The following is a 16,388-nucleotide window of genomic DNA, read 5'->3' as shown; positions in this document are numbered from 1 at the left end:
GAGGAGATATAGATCGATATAGATATAGATATAGATATAGATAGAGATAGAGATAAAGATCTAACAAAACACCCCCTGAGATTTGTTAGGAATTAATAGAGTACAAAAGAGATATGATTTATTAATAGCAAAACATAATATCTATTCAATGCTCACCTTTTTCAATGGGTTTGTTGAATTGATTGCCCAAGATTAACATATCATCAAGTATTTCCGTATTTACGATCACTACTATATGAACCATCTACGGATGACATGTTATCAAACACCATAAACAACACACATACTCATCAAGGTAGTCGTGGCACAAACCATGAGGCACCGTCAAGCTCTCTCGTGTCTCACCCTCCTCTTCTTCATCCTCGTCTCATCCAGCGCTTCCACTCTAGATGACACATGCAAGTCCGTCGCCGCAAGAAACAAGTACATCTCCTACAACTACTGCATCTTGTTCTTCCAAGCCAACAACACCAACCCCACTGCGGACAAGCGCGGCCTCGTCGTCATCGCCATAAAGATCACCCAAGTAGAGGCTGCGAACACCCGCAAGCGCATCGATGCCCTAATGGCCTCGGGGACGGACAAGAAGGTCAACGGGTGCCTCTTCGAGTGTCACGTGCACTACACGATCACACTGAACTGTCTTGAAGCCGCGGTGAAGGGCATCGAGTCAGGTAATTTGCAGGACACGGAGGTGACCCTCAGAGGAGTGATATCGCGCATCGACACCTGCGAGGAAGGGTTCCGCAAGCTAGGCATCAAGTCGCTTCTGGCCGCCGAGGATGCCACGTTCACTGCAGGCTGCTCCATCGCTCTCACTATAACGAGCATGTTGTAACTCGCTAGCCGTTGAGGATGCGTGAATCTGGCCAACTGTTCTAGCTATACTAGTCCATGATCATCTGGATCGACCAATAAACTCTTCAAACCTGCAATTTCATATCAGTGAACTTTGCAAGTACGTTTGGATGGAATTTTCTTTTCTTATAAAATTAAATTATTATTTTTGTGGGGCTTATAGAATCGATTTTTCTGGTGAATAAAAGTACTCCCTCTTTCCCTATTTAATCAGCGCACAATTTGGGTACGATCATGGTGATCGAGGAAATGAACGTCCCATGTAATGTTCGGGCTTATTTAGGAGACACGGAGCAGTATAGTGAAGACTATTCTGAATGATCAATACATATGGAAGGATCATCCATTTTCTTGCACCATCGAATTTCGTCAGCACATATGAATCTTGAAGATCTCATATGCATTTGTTCATCTCATGCCTGTTGTGTGATGCTGACAATGCAGATATCATAATTCAGTCTGAAATTTTGACCTTAAATTTCACTAATAAAATGTAAAACATGTGTCAACAAAATTATACTGTCTAAATACTATTTGGAATACAAATCCAACAATGTATATTTGTGTGTGTGGATTATAATTTATATTTTATTAGTTATATAGATGGTCAAAGTCTATGTCAAAATACGAGGGTGTCCAATAAACCCAGACATAGGTAGTACCAAATGGACAGTAATTAAGTAGAAGTAATTACTCCCTCCATCCCAAAATATTGCACATATTAGATTTGTTTTAAGTCAAATTTGGTAAACTTTGGCCAAATTTATAGGAAAAATTATCAACATCTATAATAAATACCAAATAAACATCATTGGATTCATCATGAAATATATTTTTATATTGTACCCCTATATTTGGTATTGTAGATATAGATATTACTTTTCTCTAAACCTTGGTCAGAGTTTGTGTAGTTTTACTTTTGTGGAAACCAATGCACACTATATTATAGCAGAGGGAGTACATAGGAGGCATGGATTGATATCTACTGGCGGTAGCCCCACAAAAAGAGGTTTCACCCGAATTGGAAGTGTTTGAATTCAAACTTATCTGAATTTAATTTAAATAGGTTTGAACTAGAGGCCTGAGATTTAAAATGCCTATTGCACATGTCCATCTTTTCACTTTCCTGGCCTTCACCAAAATTCTCATATTTTTAGGCATTACTTGACTGCTTCATGTTCATCTACCTAGCTGAGCGGCTGCATGCAGGCAGTACGCTGATCCTGGTAAGTAGCAAGACATCGTCAATTGAATAACAATAATCAGAGTGGCGCAGCGGAAGCGTGGTGGGCCCATAACCCACAGGTCCCAGGATCGAAACCTGGCTCTGATATTTTTTTTCGCTGGGGTTTTTTCCTTCTGATTTTTCATTGGGCAATCCTCTTTTGAACGCGGCCTCAGTTTCAAGCGTGGCCCATTTCGCTTTGTAGGATTGTTTGGCCCGTTTCGGCTATCCGATTAACCTGGGAAAAAAAGAGGAAAACCATGTTTGACGTTCTCTGCGTCAAAGTGTCGGCCAGCCCACTATGCCACAACGAGACTATCGGTTTTGAGAACCTTCTTCCCTGAACATTTTTTCCTTTTGATTTTTTTATTTTATTTTCTCTTTTTCATTTTTGCCGTTTCTATGTTCATTTTTATTTATTTATTTTCGTGAACTCACAATTAGCAAAAACACAAATATTCAAAATAATTTCAGAATTTGGAATTTCTGCTTTTTTAGAAAGTGTTCAGAATTACAAATATTTTCGCGTTTTGTAAAATGTTTGGACTTTAAAAAAATGGCCAATTTTTATAAAAAAGTTCAACTCTTTCACATTTGTTCAAAAAATGTTTCAAAATTCTTAAATTGTCTGTTGTTTCGAAAAATGTTCACACATTTTCAAAATTTGCTCGCATTAAATATAAATGTTCACAATTTCAAATTTTTGTACATTTATTTTATTATTAGTTTTTGAAAAATTGTCCATGATTTCATTTATTTAGAAAGCGAACAATTTTGTTTGTTTTTCTAGAAAAGTTCCTTGTTTCAAATTTGTTCATATTTTTCTAGAAATCTTCGTGTTTTTTCAAAAGATGTTCGTGTTTGTAAAAATGATTCAGAATTGTAAAAAATTATAGCTACAATAACTTGGTTCGGAAGTTTGTCGCGTTATTAAAAAAAACCGAAATTTTCAGACATTATTTTCCCTTTACCAAATTGTTCACAATTTCTAATAAATATTCAAAATTCTTCAGAAAGTATTTGGATCTGGCGTTGCAGTTAATTCTTAAATATTCATGTTTTTAGTTTGTCGCTTACACTCGTCAACTCAACTAGACAGTAACACCAATTCACCAATGCGCCAGCCCAGTCAAAGCTGTGCGTGTGCGTGACGAACCTATTTGACGCAAAATGCGTCAAATAGGACCTCCAAAAAAGACTTGGATCAATTGGGGGGGGGGGGGGGGTGGCCCTCCAATACTTCTAAATAGCTCGATCGCTGCAGGCGGGTGATGTTGGAGTTCCATTGGTTCGGTTCAATGGGATTCCCAAGGGTAAACAGGAAGAATTAATTGTGCCCCAGAAGATGGGTTCAATTTGATATAAGAACTTAAAAACCATGCTTCATGGGTCCAAAAACTCGGCTTCAATGTTCATCGAGATGTCAGCTGGGCAATAAGAACGCCCGGCGCAACTCTACTCTTTAAAAAAACATATTGTAATGAAATGAGTACCGGCGTCCATGGGAAGCTGACATAGAAATCCCCTCCCCCTCTTTTGTCCAGGTTGCATCACGCATGACTTGCGCAATGGTCCGAGCCGATCGACTAGCGCTCCTCACCGACGACGGTGCGGCACAGGTACTCGATGCGCATCCCCAGCCTCTCTGCCTCGCCCTTGAGGAGCTCTGGCCAGGTGAACACACCATTCTTGATCACCTTTGTCGTCTCTCGTGCCCTCGCGCATGGTTGCTTCGAGCTCAGTGTCCAATGGGATGGACCGCTTAGTGGTGTCAGGCAGGCCAACACTAGAGCGAGAAGAAGGCGAGCGGCTTGGAGCCATGGGTCGCGCTCCTGTCATGGAGATGAAGGGGAAGCTAGTGGTTGTGCGCGTCATAGCCGGCGAGTGAATGTGGATTTTGGGATTACTTACGGGTAGAAAGGATAGGATGGAGGTCCTCTTATATAGGCCAGTGTTGATAGGAAGAAAATGGCGGGAAGGGAGGCGTGACAGATACCGGGAGAGGCAGTGTGTGGTGGATGAAAATCTTTTTAAACCCTTGACTTTCCCCCCTTCATATTTTGGTCCAAGGTTTGGGGGGGGGGAGGGGGTCGTGGCCCTCCTTGGCTTCATAATAGCTCCGTCGCCGCAAGCATGTGATTTCTTTGTGCGCTTGCCATTGTTGTTGTCGGTGGGAACGACACTTATGGGATCACAAGAATTCCTACTATGGTTAGTGGGGCGCGGGGTCGTGAAAAGAGCGGATCAAGCAGATAGCACACGGTTCGTTTATCCAGGTTCGGGCCACGAGGATGCGTAAAACCATACTCCTGCTTTGGTGGATTTATATCTGTGTTCTTCAGCTAGCTATGGGGCGTGAGGAGCTCCAAAAAACCGAATCCTTCTCCTGATCGCCTCGGGCCTCCTTTTATAGAAAAAGGGGTTGCCACAGTGGCACACAGGAGGTGGAAAGGGTACAGTGATGCGAGGTTATCCCTCGCATTACATGACAAGCGCATTTAATGCGTCTTGCTTAGGTGTCCTTGCTTTATCGGGGACGGGGGAGAGATTTGTCTCGTCCGTCGCCGCTCCTTCTTATGTCGACACGCGCCCTGGCCAGCGACGCCTGTGATGCCATGTAGGTAGGTAGTGTTGGGGAACGTAGCAGAAATTCAAAATTTTCTACGCATCACCAAGATCAATCTATGGAGCAATCTAGCAACGAGGGGAAGGAGAGTGCATCTACATACCCTTGTAGATCGCTAAGCGGAAGCGTTCAAGTGAACAGGGTTGATGGAGTCGTACTCGTCGTGATCCAAATCACCGATGATCCTAGTGCCGAACAGACGGCACCTCCGTGTTCAACACACGTACAGCCCGGTGACGTCTCCTACGCCTTGATCCAACAAGGGAAGAAGGAGAGGTTGGGGAAGACTCCATCCAGCAGCAGCATGACAGCGTGGTGGTGGTGGAGGAGCGTGGTACTCCAGCAGGGCTTCGCCAAGCACTGCAAGAGACGAGGAGGGAGAGGGGTAGGGCTGCGCCAAGAAGAAGATAGAATCGTGTGTATGGCAGCCCAAAACCTCAAGTATATATAGGGGAAGGGGAGGGGCTGCGCCCCCACCTAGGTTTCCACCCCTAGGGGTGGCGGCCAGCCCTAGATCCCATCTAGGGGGGTGGCCAAGAGGGGAGAGAGGGGGGCGCACCACTAGGTGGGCCTTAGGCCCATCTGAGCCTAGGGTTTGCCCCTTCCACTCTCCCTTGCGCCTTGGGCCTTGGTGGGGGGGGGGGGGGGGCGCACCAGCCCACCAGGGGCTGGTCCCCTCCCATACTTGGCCCATGCAGCCCTCCGGGGCTGGTGGCCCCACTTGGTGGACCACCGGGACCCTTCCGGTGGTCCCGGTACATTACCGATAAAACCAGAAACTTTTCCGGTGACCAAAACAGGACTTCCCATATACAAATCTTTACCTCCGGACCATTCCGGAACTCCTCGTGACGTCCGGGATCTCATCCAGGACTCCGAACAACATTCGGTAACCATGTATATCTATTCCCTATAACCCTAGCATCATCGAACCTTAAGTGTGTAGACCCTACGGGTTCGGGAACCATGCAGACATGACCGAGATAACTCTCCGGTCAATAACCAACAGCGGGATCTGGATACCCATGTTGGCTCCCACATGTTACACGATGATCTCATCGGATGAACTACGATGTCGCGGATTCAATCAATCCCGTATACAATTCCCTTTGTCTATCGGTACGATACTTGCCCGAGATTCGATCGTCGGTATCCCGATACCTTGTTCAATCTCGTTACCGGCAAGTCTCTTTACTCATTCCGTAACACATCATCCCGTGATCAACTCCTTGATCACATTGTGCACATTATGATGATGTCCTACCGAGTGGGCCCAGAGATACCTCTCCGTCACACGGAGTGACAAATCCCAGTCTCGATTCGTGCCAACCCAACAGACACTTTCGGAGATACCTGTAGTGTACCTTTATAGCCACCCAGTTACATTGTGACGTTTGGCACACCCAAAGCACTCCTACGGTATCCGGGAGTTGCACAATCTCATGGTCTAAGGAAATGATACTTGACATTAGAAAAGCTTTAGCATACGAACTATACGATCTTGTGCTAGGCTTAGGATTGGGTCTTGTCCATCACATCATTCTCCTAATGATGTGATCCCATTATCAACGACATCCAATGTCCATAGTCAGGAAACCGTAACCATCTATTGATCAACGAGCTAGTCAACTAGAGGCTTACTAGGGACATGGTGTTGTCTATGTATCCACACATGTATCTGAGTTTCCTATCAATACAATTCTAGCATGGATAATAAACAATTATCATGAACAAGGAAATATAATAATAACCAATTTATTATTGCCTCTAGGGCATATTTCCAACAGTCTCCCACTTGCACTAGAGTCAGTAATCCAGTTCACATCGATATGTGATTAACACTCAAGGTCACATCCCCATGTGACTAACACCCAAGAGTTCTGGGTTTGATCATGTTATGCTTGTGAGAGAGGTTTCAGTCAACGGGTCTGCAGCATTTAGATCCGTATGTACTTCGCAAATTTCTATGTCATCTTGTAGATGCAACTACTACGCTACATTTGGAGCCATTTCAAATAACTGTTCTACTTGGAGCTTTTCTAAATTGTTGCTCCATTATACGTATCCGGTATCTCTACTCAGAGCTATCCGGATAGGTGTTAAGCTTGCATCGACGTAACTCTTTACGTCGAACTCTTTATCACCTCCATAACCGAGAAACATATCCTTATTCCTTTAAGGATAATTTAGACCGCTATCTGGTGATCTACTCCTAGATCACCTTTGTACCCTCTTGCCAAATATGTGGCAAGGCACACATCAGGTGTGGTACTCAGCATGGCATACCGTATGGAGCCTACAAAAGCATAGGGGACGACCTTCGTCCTTCCTCTTTCTTCTTCCGTGGTCGAGCTTTAAGTCTTAACTTCATACCTTACAACTCAGGCAAGAACTCCTTCTTTGACTGATCCATCTTGAACACCTTCAAGATCATGTCAAGGTATGTGCTCATTTGAAAGTACCATTAAGAGTTTTGATCTATCCTTATAGATCTTGATGCTCAATGTTCAAGTAGCTTAATCCAGGCTTTCCATTGAAAAACACTTTCCAAATAACCCTATATGCTTTCCAGAAATTCTACGTCATTTCTGATCAACAACATATACTCATCAGAAATTCTATAGTGCTCCCACTCACTTCTTTGGAAATACAAGTTTCTCATAAACTTTGTATACACCCAAAAACTTTGATCATCTCATCAAAGCATACATTCCAACTCCGAGATGCTTACTCCAGTCCTTAGAAGGATTGCTGGAGCATTGCATACTTGTTAGCATCTTTCAGGATTGACAAAACCTTCCGGTTGTATCACATACAACCTTTCCTCAAGAAAATCGTCGAGGAAACAATGTTTTGACATCATATCTGCAAGATTTCATAAATAATGCAGTAATCGCTAATATAATCCCAACAGACTCTTAGCATCGCTATGAGTGAGAAAGTCTCATCGTAGTCAACTCCTTGAACTTGTCGGAAAACATCTTAACGACAAGTCAAGCTTTCTTAATGGTGATACTTACCATCATTGTCCGTCTTCCTTTTAAAATCCATATGTACCTAACAGCCTTACGACCATCAAGTAGTTCTTCCAAAGTCTACACTTTGTTTTCATATATGGATCCTCTCTCGGATTATATGGCCTCGAGCCATTTTGGAATCCAGGCCCTGTTGGGGAACGTAGTAATTTCAAAATTTTCCTACGCACACGCAAGATCATGGTGATGCATAGCAACGAGAGGGGAGAGTATGATCTACGTACCCTTGTAGATCGCGACGGAAGCGTTGACACAACGTAGAGGAAGTAGTCGTACGTCTTCTTCCCGATCCGACCGATCCAAGCACCGTTACTCCGGCACCTCCGAGTTCTTAGCACACGTACAGCTCGATGACGCTCCTCGGGCTCCGATCCAGCAAAGCTTCGGGGATGAGTTCCATCAGCACAATGGCGTGGTGACGATGATGATGTTCTACCGATGCAGGGCTTCGCCTAAGCACTACAACGATATGACCGTGGTGGAATATGGTGGCAGGGGGCACCGCACACGGCTAAGGAACGATCACGAGGATCAATTGTGTGTCTCTGGGGTTCCCCTGCCTCCGTATATAAAGGATCAAGGGGGGGGGGGTGTGGCCGGCCAAGGGGAGGCGCGCCAGGAGGAGTCCTACTCCCTCTGGGAGTAGGATCCCCCCCCCCAATCCTAGTTGGAATAGGATTCGCCGAGGGGGAAAAGAGAGAGGGGGGCCGGCCACCTCTCCTTGTCCTAATAGGACTAGGGGAGGGGGGAGGCGCGCGGCCCATCTTGGGCTGCCCCTTCTCTTTTCCACTAAAGCCCACTAAGGCCCATATAGCTCCCGGGGGGGGGGGGGGTCCGGTAACCTCCCGGTACTCCGGTAAAATCCCGATTTCACCCGGAACACTTCCGATATCCAAACATAGGCTTCCAATATATCAATCTTTATGTCTCGACCATTTCGAGACTCCTCGTCATGTCCGTGATCACATCCGGGACTCCGAACTATCTTCGGTACATCAAAATGCATAAACTCATAATAACTGTCATCGTAACTTTAAGCGTGCGGACCCTACGGTTCGAGAACAATGTAGACATGACCGAGACACGTCTCCGGTCAATAACCAATAGCGGGACCTGGATGCCCATATTGGCTCCTACATATTCTACGAAGATCTTTATCGGCCAGACCGCATAACAACATACGTTGTTCCCTTTGTCATCGGTATGTTACTTGCCCGAGATTCGATCATCGGTATCTTAATACCTAGTTCAATCTCGTTACCGGCAAGTCTCTTTACTCGTTCCGTAATACATCATCTCGCAACTAACTCATTAGCTGCAATGCTTGCAAGGCTTAAGTGATGTGCATTACCGAGAGGGCCCAGAGATACCTCTCCGACAATCGGAGTGACAAATCCTAATCTCGAAATATGCCAACCCAACATGTACCTTTGGAGACACCTGTAGAGCTCCTTTATAATCACCCAGTTACGTTGTGACGTTTGGTAGCACACAAAGTGTTCCTCGGCAAACGGGAGTTGCATAATCTCATAGTCATAGGAACATGTATAAGTCATGAATAAAGCAATAGCAACATACTAAATGATCGGGTGCTAAGCTAATGGAATGGGTCATGTCAATCAGATCATTCACCTAATGATGTGATCCCGTTAATCAAATAACAACTCTTTGTCCATGGTTAGGAAACATAACCATCTTTGATTAACGAGCTAGTCAAGTAGAGGCATACTAGTGACACTCTGTTTGTCTATGTATTCACACATGTATTATGTTTCCGGTTAATACAATTCTAGCATGAATAATAAACATTTATCATGATATAAGGAAATAAATAATAACTTTATTATTGCCTCTAGGGCATATTTCCTTCAGTCTCCCACTTGCACTAGAGTCAATAATCTAGTTCACATCGCCATGTGATTTAACAGCAATAGTTCACATCACCATGTGATTAACACCCATAGTTCACATCGATATGTGATCAACACCCAAAGGGTTTACTAGAGTCAGTAATCTAGTTCACATCGCTATGTGAGTAACACCCAAAGAGTACTAAGGTGTGATCATGTTTTGCTTGTGAGATAATTTTAGTCAATGGGTCTGTCACATTCAGATCCCTAACTATTTTGCGAATTTCTATGTCAACAATGCTCTGCACCGAGCTACTCTAGCTTATTGCTCCCTCTTTCAATATGTATCTAGATCGAGACTTAGAGTCATCCAGATCTGTGTCAAAAGTTGCATCAACGTAATTTTTACGACGAACCTTTTTGTCACCTCCATAATTGAGAAATATTTCCTTATTCCACTAAGGATAATTTTGACCGCTGTCCAGTGATCTACTCTTAGATCACTATTGTACTCCCTTGCTTAACACAGTGTAGGGTATACAATAGATCTGGTACACAGCATGGCATACTTTATAGAACCTATGGCTGAGGCATAGGGAATGACTTTCATTCTATTTCTATCTTCTGCCATGGTCGGGCTTTGAGTCTTACTCAATTTCACACCTTGCAACATAGGCAAGAACTCTTTCTTTGACTGTACCATTTTGAACTACTTCAAAATCCTATCAAGGTATGTACTCATTGAAAAACTTATCAAGCGTCTTGATCTATCTCTATAGATCTTGATGCTCAATATGTAAGCAACTTCACCGAGGTCTTTCTTTGGAAAATTCCTTTCAAACACTCCTTTATGCTTTGCAGAATAATTCTACATTATTTCCGATTAACAATATGTCATACATATATACTTATCAGAAATGTTATAGTGCTCCCACTCACTTTCTTGTAAATACAGGCTTCATCGCAAGTTTGTATAAAACTATATTCTTTGATCAACTTATCAAAGCGTATATTCCAACTCCGAGATGCTTGCACCAGTCCATAGATGGATCGCTGGAGCTTGCATATTTTGTTAGCACCTTTAGGATTGACAAAACCTTCTGGTTGTATCATATACAACTCTTCTTTAATAAATCTATTAAGGAATGCAGTTTTGTTTATCCATTTGCCAGATTTCATAAAATGCGGCAATTGCTAACATGATTCGGACAGACTTAAGCATAGATACGAGTGAGAAAATCTCATCGTAGTCAACACCTTGAACTTGTCGAAAACCTTTTGCGACAATTCTAGCTTTGTAGATAGTAACACTACTATCAGCGTCCGTCTTCCTCTTGAAGATCCATTTATTTTCAATTGCTTGCCGATCAGTGGGCAAGTCAACCAAAGTCCATACTTTGTTCTCATACATGGATCATATCTCAGATTTCATGGCCTCAAACCATTTCGCGGAATCTGGGCTCATCATCGCTTCCTCATAGTTCGCAAGTTCGTCATGGTCTAGTAACATGACTTTCAGAACAGGATTACCGTACCACTCTGGTGCGGTCTTACTCTGGTTTACCTACGAGATTTGGTAGTAACTTGATCTAAAGTTTCATGATCATCATCATTAGCTTCCTCACTTATTGGTGTAGGTGTCGCAGAAACAGTTTTCTGCGATGTACTATTTTCAAATAAGGGAGTAGGTACAGTTACCTCGTCAAGTTCTACTTTCCTCCCACTCACTTCTTTCGAGAAAAACTCCTTCTCCAGAAAGTTTCCGAATTTAGCAACAAAAGTCTTGCCTTCGGATCTGTGATGGAAGGTGTATCCAATAGTTTCCTTTGGATATCCTATGAAGACATATTTCTCCGATTTGGGTTTGAGCTTATCAGGATGAAACTTTTTCATATAAGCATCACAATCCCAAACTTTAAGAAACGACAACTTTGGTTTCTTGCCAAACCACAGTTCAGATTGTGTCGTCTCAACGGACTTAGATGGTGCCCTTTTAAACGTGAATGCAGCTGTCTTTAATGCATAACCCCAAAACGATAGTGGTAGATCGGTAAGAGACATCATAGGTCGCACCATATCTAATAAAGTACGGTTATGACGTTCGGACACACCATTATGCTGTGGTGTTCCAGGTGGCATGAGTAGTGAAACTATTTCACATTGTTTTAACTGAAGACCAAACTCATAACTCAAATACTTTTCTCCACGATCAGATCGTAGGAACTTTATTTTCTTGTTACGATGATTTTCCACTTCACTCTGAAATTCTTTGAACTTTTCAAATGTTTCAGACTTATGTTTCATCAAGTAGATATACTCATATCTGCTCAAATCATCTGTGAAGATCAGAAAATAATGATACCTGTCGCGAGTCTCAGTATTCATCGGACCACATACATCAGTATGTATGATTTCCAACAAATTTGTTGCTCGCTCCATTGTTCCTGAAGAACGGAGTCTTAATCATCTTGCCCATGAGGCATGGTTCGCAAGCATCAACTGATTCATAATCAAGTGATTCCAAAAACCCATCAGCATGGAGTTTCTTCATGCGCTTTACACCAATATGACCTAAACAGCAGTGCCACAAATAAGTTGCACTATCATTATTAACTTTGCATCTTTTGGTTTCAATGTTATGATTATGTGTATTACTATGATCGAGATCCAACGAACTATTTTCATTGGGTGTGTAACCATATAAGGTTTTATTCATGTAAACAGAACAACAATTTATTCTCTTACTTAAATGAATAGCCGTATTACAATAAACATGATCAAATCATATTCATGCTTAACGCAAACACTAAATAACACTTATTCAGGTTCAACACTAATCCCGAAAGTATAGGGAGTGTGCAATGATGATCATATCAATCTTGGAACCACTTCCAACACACATCGTCACTTCACCCTTAACTAGTCTCTGTTTATTCTGCAACTCCCGTTTCGAGTTACTAATCTTAGCAACTGAACTAGTATCTATTACTGAGGGGTTGCTATAAACACTAGTAAAGTACACATCAATAACATGTATATCAAATATACTTATGTTCACTTTGCCATCCTTCTTATCCGCCAATCACTTGGGGTAGTTTTGCTTCCAGTGACCAGTCCCTTTGCAGTAGAAGCACTTAGTCTCAGGCTTAGGATCAGACTTGGGCTTCTTCACTTGAGCAGCAACTTGCTTGCCGTTCTTCTTGAAGTTCCCCTTCTTCCCTTTGCCCTTTTCTTGAAACTAGTGGTCTTGTCAACCATCAACACTTGATGTTTTTCTTGATTTCTACTTTCGTTGATTTCAGCATCACGAAGAGCTTGGGAGTTGTTTCCGTTATCCCTTGCATATTATAGTTCATCACGAAGTTCTACTAACTTGGTGATGGTGACTAGAGAATTCTGTCAATCACTATCTTATCTGGAAGATTAACTCCCACTTGATTCAAGCGATTGTAGTACCCAGACAATCTGAGCACATGCTCACTAGTTGAGCGATTCTCCTCCATCTTTTAGCTATAGAACTTGTTGGAGACTTCATATCTCTCAACTCGGGTATTTGCTTGAAATATTAACTTCAACTCCTGGAACATCTCATATGGTCCATGACGTTCAAAACGTCTTTGAAGTCCCGATTCTAAGCCATTAAGCATGGTGCACTAAACTATCAAGTAGTCATCATATTGCGCTAGCCAAACGTTCATAATGTCTACATCTGCTCCTGCAATAGGTCTGTCACCTAGCGGTGCATCAAGGACATAATTCTTCTGTGCAGCAATGAGGATAAACCTCAGATCATGGATCCAATCCGCATCTTTGCTACTAACATCTTTCAACACAATTTTCTCTAGGAACATATCAAAATAAACACAGGGAAGCAACAACGCGAGCTATTGATCTACAACATGATTTGCAAAATACTACCAGGACTAAGTTCATGATAAATTTAAGTTCAATTTAATCATATTACTTAAGAACTCCCACTTAGATAGACATCCCTCTAATTCTCTAAGTAATCACGTGATCCAAATCAACTAAACCATGTCCGATCATCACGTGAGATGGAGTAGTTTCATTGGTGAACATCACTATGTTGATCATATCTACTATATGATTCACGCTCGACCTTTCGGTCTCCGTGTTCCGAGGCCATATCTGTATATGCTTGGCTCGTCAAGTATAACCTGAGTATTCCGCGTGTGCAACTGTTTTGCACCCGTTATATTTGAACGTAGAGCCTATCACACCCGATCATCACGTGGTGTCTCAGCACGAAGAACTTTCGCAATGGTGCATACTCAGGGAGAACACTTCTTGATAATTTAGTGAGAGATCATCTTATAATGCTACCGTCAATCAAAGCAAGATAAGATGAATAAAAGATAAACATCACATGCAATCAATATAAGTGATATGATATGGCCATCATCATCTTGTGCTTGTGATCTCCATCTCCGAAGCACCGTCGTGATCACCATCGTCACCGGCGCGACACCTTGATCTCCATCGTAGCATCGTTGTCGTCTCGCCAATCTTATGCTTCCACGACTATCGCTACCGCTTAGTGATAAAGTAAAGCATTACAGCGCGATTGCATTGCATACAATAAAGCGACAACCATATGGCTCCTGCCAGTTGCCGATAACTCGGTTACAAAACATGATCATCTCATACAATAAAATTTAGCATCATGCCTTGACCATATCACATCACAACATGCCCTGCAAAAACAAGTTAGACGTCCTCTACTTTGTTGTTGCAAGTTTTACGTGGCTGCTACGGGCTTAAGTAAGAACCAATCTCACCTACGCATCAAACCACAACGATAGTTTGTCAATTTGACTCTGTTTTAACCTTCGCAAGGACCGGGCGTAGCCACACTCGGTTCAACTAAAGTTGGAGAGACTGTCGCCCGCAAGCCACCTATGTGCAAAGCACGTCGGGAGAACCGGTCTCGCGTAAGCGTACGCGTAATGTCGGTCCGGGTTGTCTCGTCCAACAATACCGCCGAACCAAAGTATGACATGCTGGTAGGCAGTATGACTTATATCGCCCACAACTCACTTGTGTTCTACTCGTGCATATAACATCAAACAATAAAACCAAGGCTCGGATGCCACTGTTGGGGAACGTAGTAATTTCAAAATTTTCCTACGCACACGCAAGATCATGGTGATGCATAGCAACGAGAGGGGAGAGTATGATCTACGTACCCTTGTAGATCGCAACGGAAGCGTTGACACAACGTAGAGGAAGTAGTCGTACGTCTTCTTCCCGATCCGACCGATCCAAGCACCGTTACTCCGGCACCTTCGAGTTCTTAGCACACGTACAACTCGATGACGCTCCCCGGGCTCCGATCCAGCAAAGCTTCGGGGATGAGTTCCGCCAGCACAACGGCGTGGTGACGATGATGATGTTCTACCGACGCAGGGCTTCGCCTAAGCACTACAACGATATGACCGAGGTGGAATATGGTGGAACGGGGCACCGCACACGGCTAAGGAACGATCACGAGGATCAATTGTGTGTCTCTGGGGTTCCCCTGCCTCCGTATATAAAGGATCAAGGGGGGGAGTGCGGCCGGCCAAGGGGAGGCGCGCCAGGAGGAGTCCTACTCCCTCTGGGAGTAGGATTCCCCCCCCCCCCCCAATCCTAGTTGGAATAGGATTCGCTGAGGGGGAAAAGAGAGAGGGGGGCCGGCCACCTCTCCTTGTCCTAATAGGACTAGGGGAGGGGGGAGGCGCGCGGCCCATCTTGGGCTGCCCCTTCTCTTTTCCACTAAAGCCCACTAAGGCCCATATAGCTCCCGGGGGGGTTTCGGTAACTTCCCGGTACTCCGGTAAAATCCCGATTTCACCCGGAACACTTCCGATATCCAAACACAGGCTTCCAATATATCAATCTTTATGTCTCGACCATTTCAAGACTCCTCGTCATGTCCGTGATCACATCCGGGACTCCGAACTATCTTCGGTACATCAAAATGCATAAACTCATAATAACTATCATCGTAACTTTAAGCGTGCGGACCCTACGGTTCGAGAACAATGTAGACATGACCGAGACACGTCTCCGGTAAATAACCAATAGCGGGACCTGGATGCCCATATTGGCTCCTACATATTCTACGAAGATCTTTATCGGTCAGACCGCATAACAACATACGTTGTTCCCTTTGTCATCGGTATGTTACTTGCCCGAGATTCGATCGTCGGTATCTTAATACCTAGTTCAATATCGTTACCGGCAAGTCTCTTTACTCGTTCCATAATACATCATCTCGCAACTAACTCATTAGCTGCAATGCTTGCAAGGCTTAAGTGATGTGCATTACCGAGAGGGCCCAGAGATACCTCTCCGACAATCGGAGTGACAAATCCTAATCTCGAAATACGCCAACCCAACATATACCTTTGGAGACACCTGTAGAGCTCCTTTATAATCACCCAGTTACGTTGTGACGTTTGGTAGCACACAAAGTGTTCCTCCGGCAAACGGGAGTTGCATAATCTCATAGTCATAGGAACATGTATAAGTCATGAATAAAGCAATAGCAACATACTAAACGATCGGGTGCTAAGCTAATGGAATGGGTCATGTCAATCAGATCATTCACCTAATGATGTGATCCCGTTAATCAAATAACAACTCTTTGTCCATGGTTAGGAAACATAACCATCTTTGATTAACGAGCTAGTCAAGTAGAGGCATACTAGTGACACTCTGTTTGTCTATGTATTCACACATGTATTATGTTTCCGGTTAATACAATTCTAGCATGAATAATAAACATTTAT

General features: G+C 43.4%; 1 protein-coding gene across 1 annotated transcript; it reads left to right on the top strand.

The window, feature by feature from the left end:
• The first annotated feature begins 275 nt into the window (after positions 1–275).
• LOC123057482 (putative invertase inhibitor) lies at positions 276–945 on the top strand. The gene has a single exon (XM_044480441.1). It carries the CDS (start codon positions 314–316, stop codon positions 836–838), a length of 525 nt encoding a protein of 174 aa, XP_044336376.1. The 5' UTR covers positions 276–313; the 3' UTR covers positions 839–945.
• The last annotated feature ends 15,443 nt before the right edge of the window (positions 946–16,388 follow it).

The sequence above is a fragment of the Triticum aestivum genome, chromosome 3A (genome assembly GCF_018294505.1).
Source record: "Triticum aestivum cultivar Chinese Spring chromosome 3A, IWGSC CS RefSeq v2.1, whole genome shotgun sequence".
In the NCBI taxonomy this organism is placed as follows: domain Eukaryota; kingdom Viridiplantae; phylum Streptophyta; class Magnoliopsida; order Poales; family Poaceae; genus Triticum; species Triticum aestivum.
This window is presented reverse-complemented; position numbering and strand designations above follow the sequence as displayed.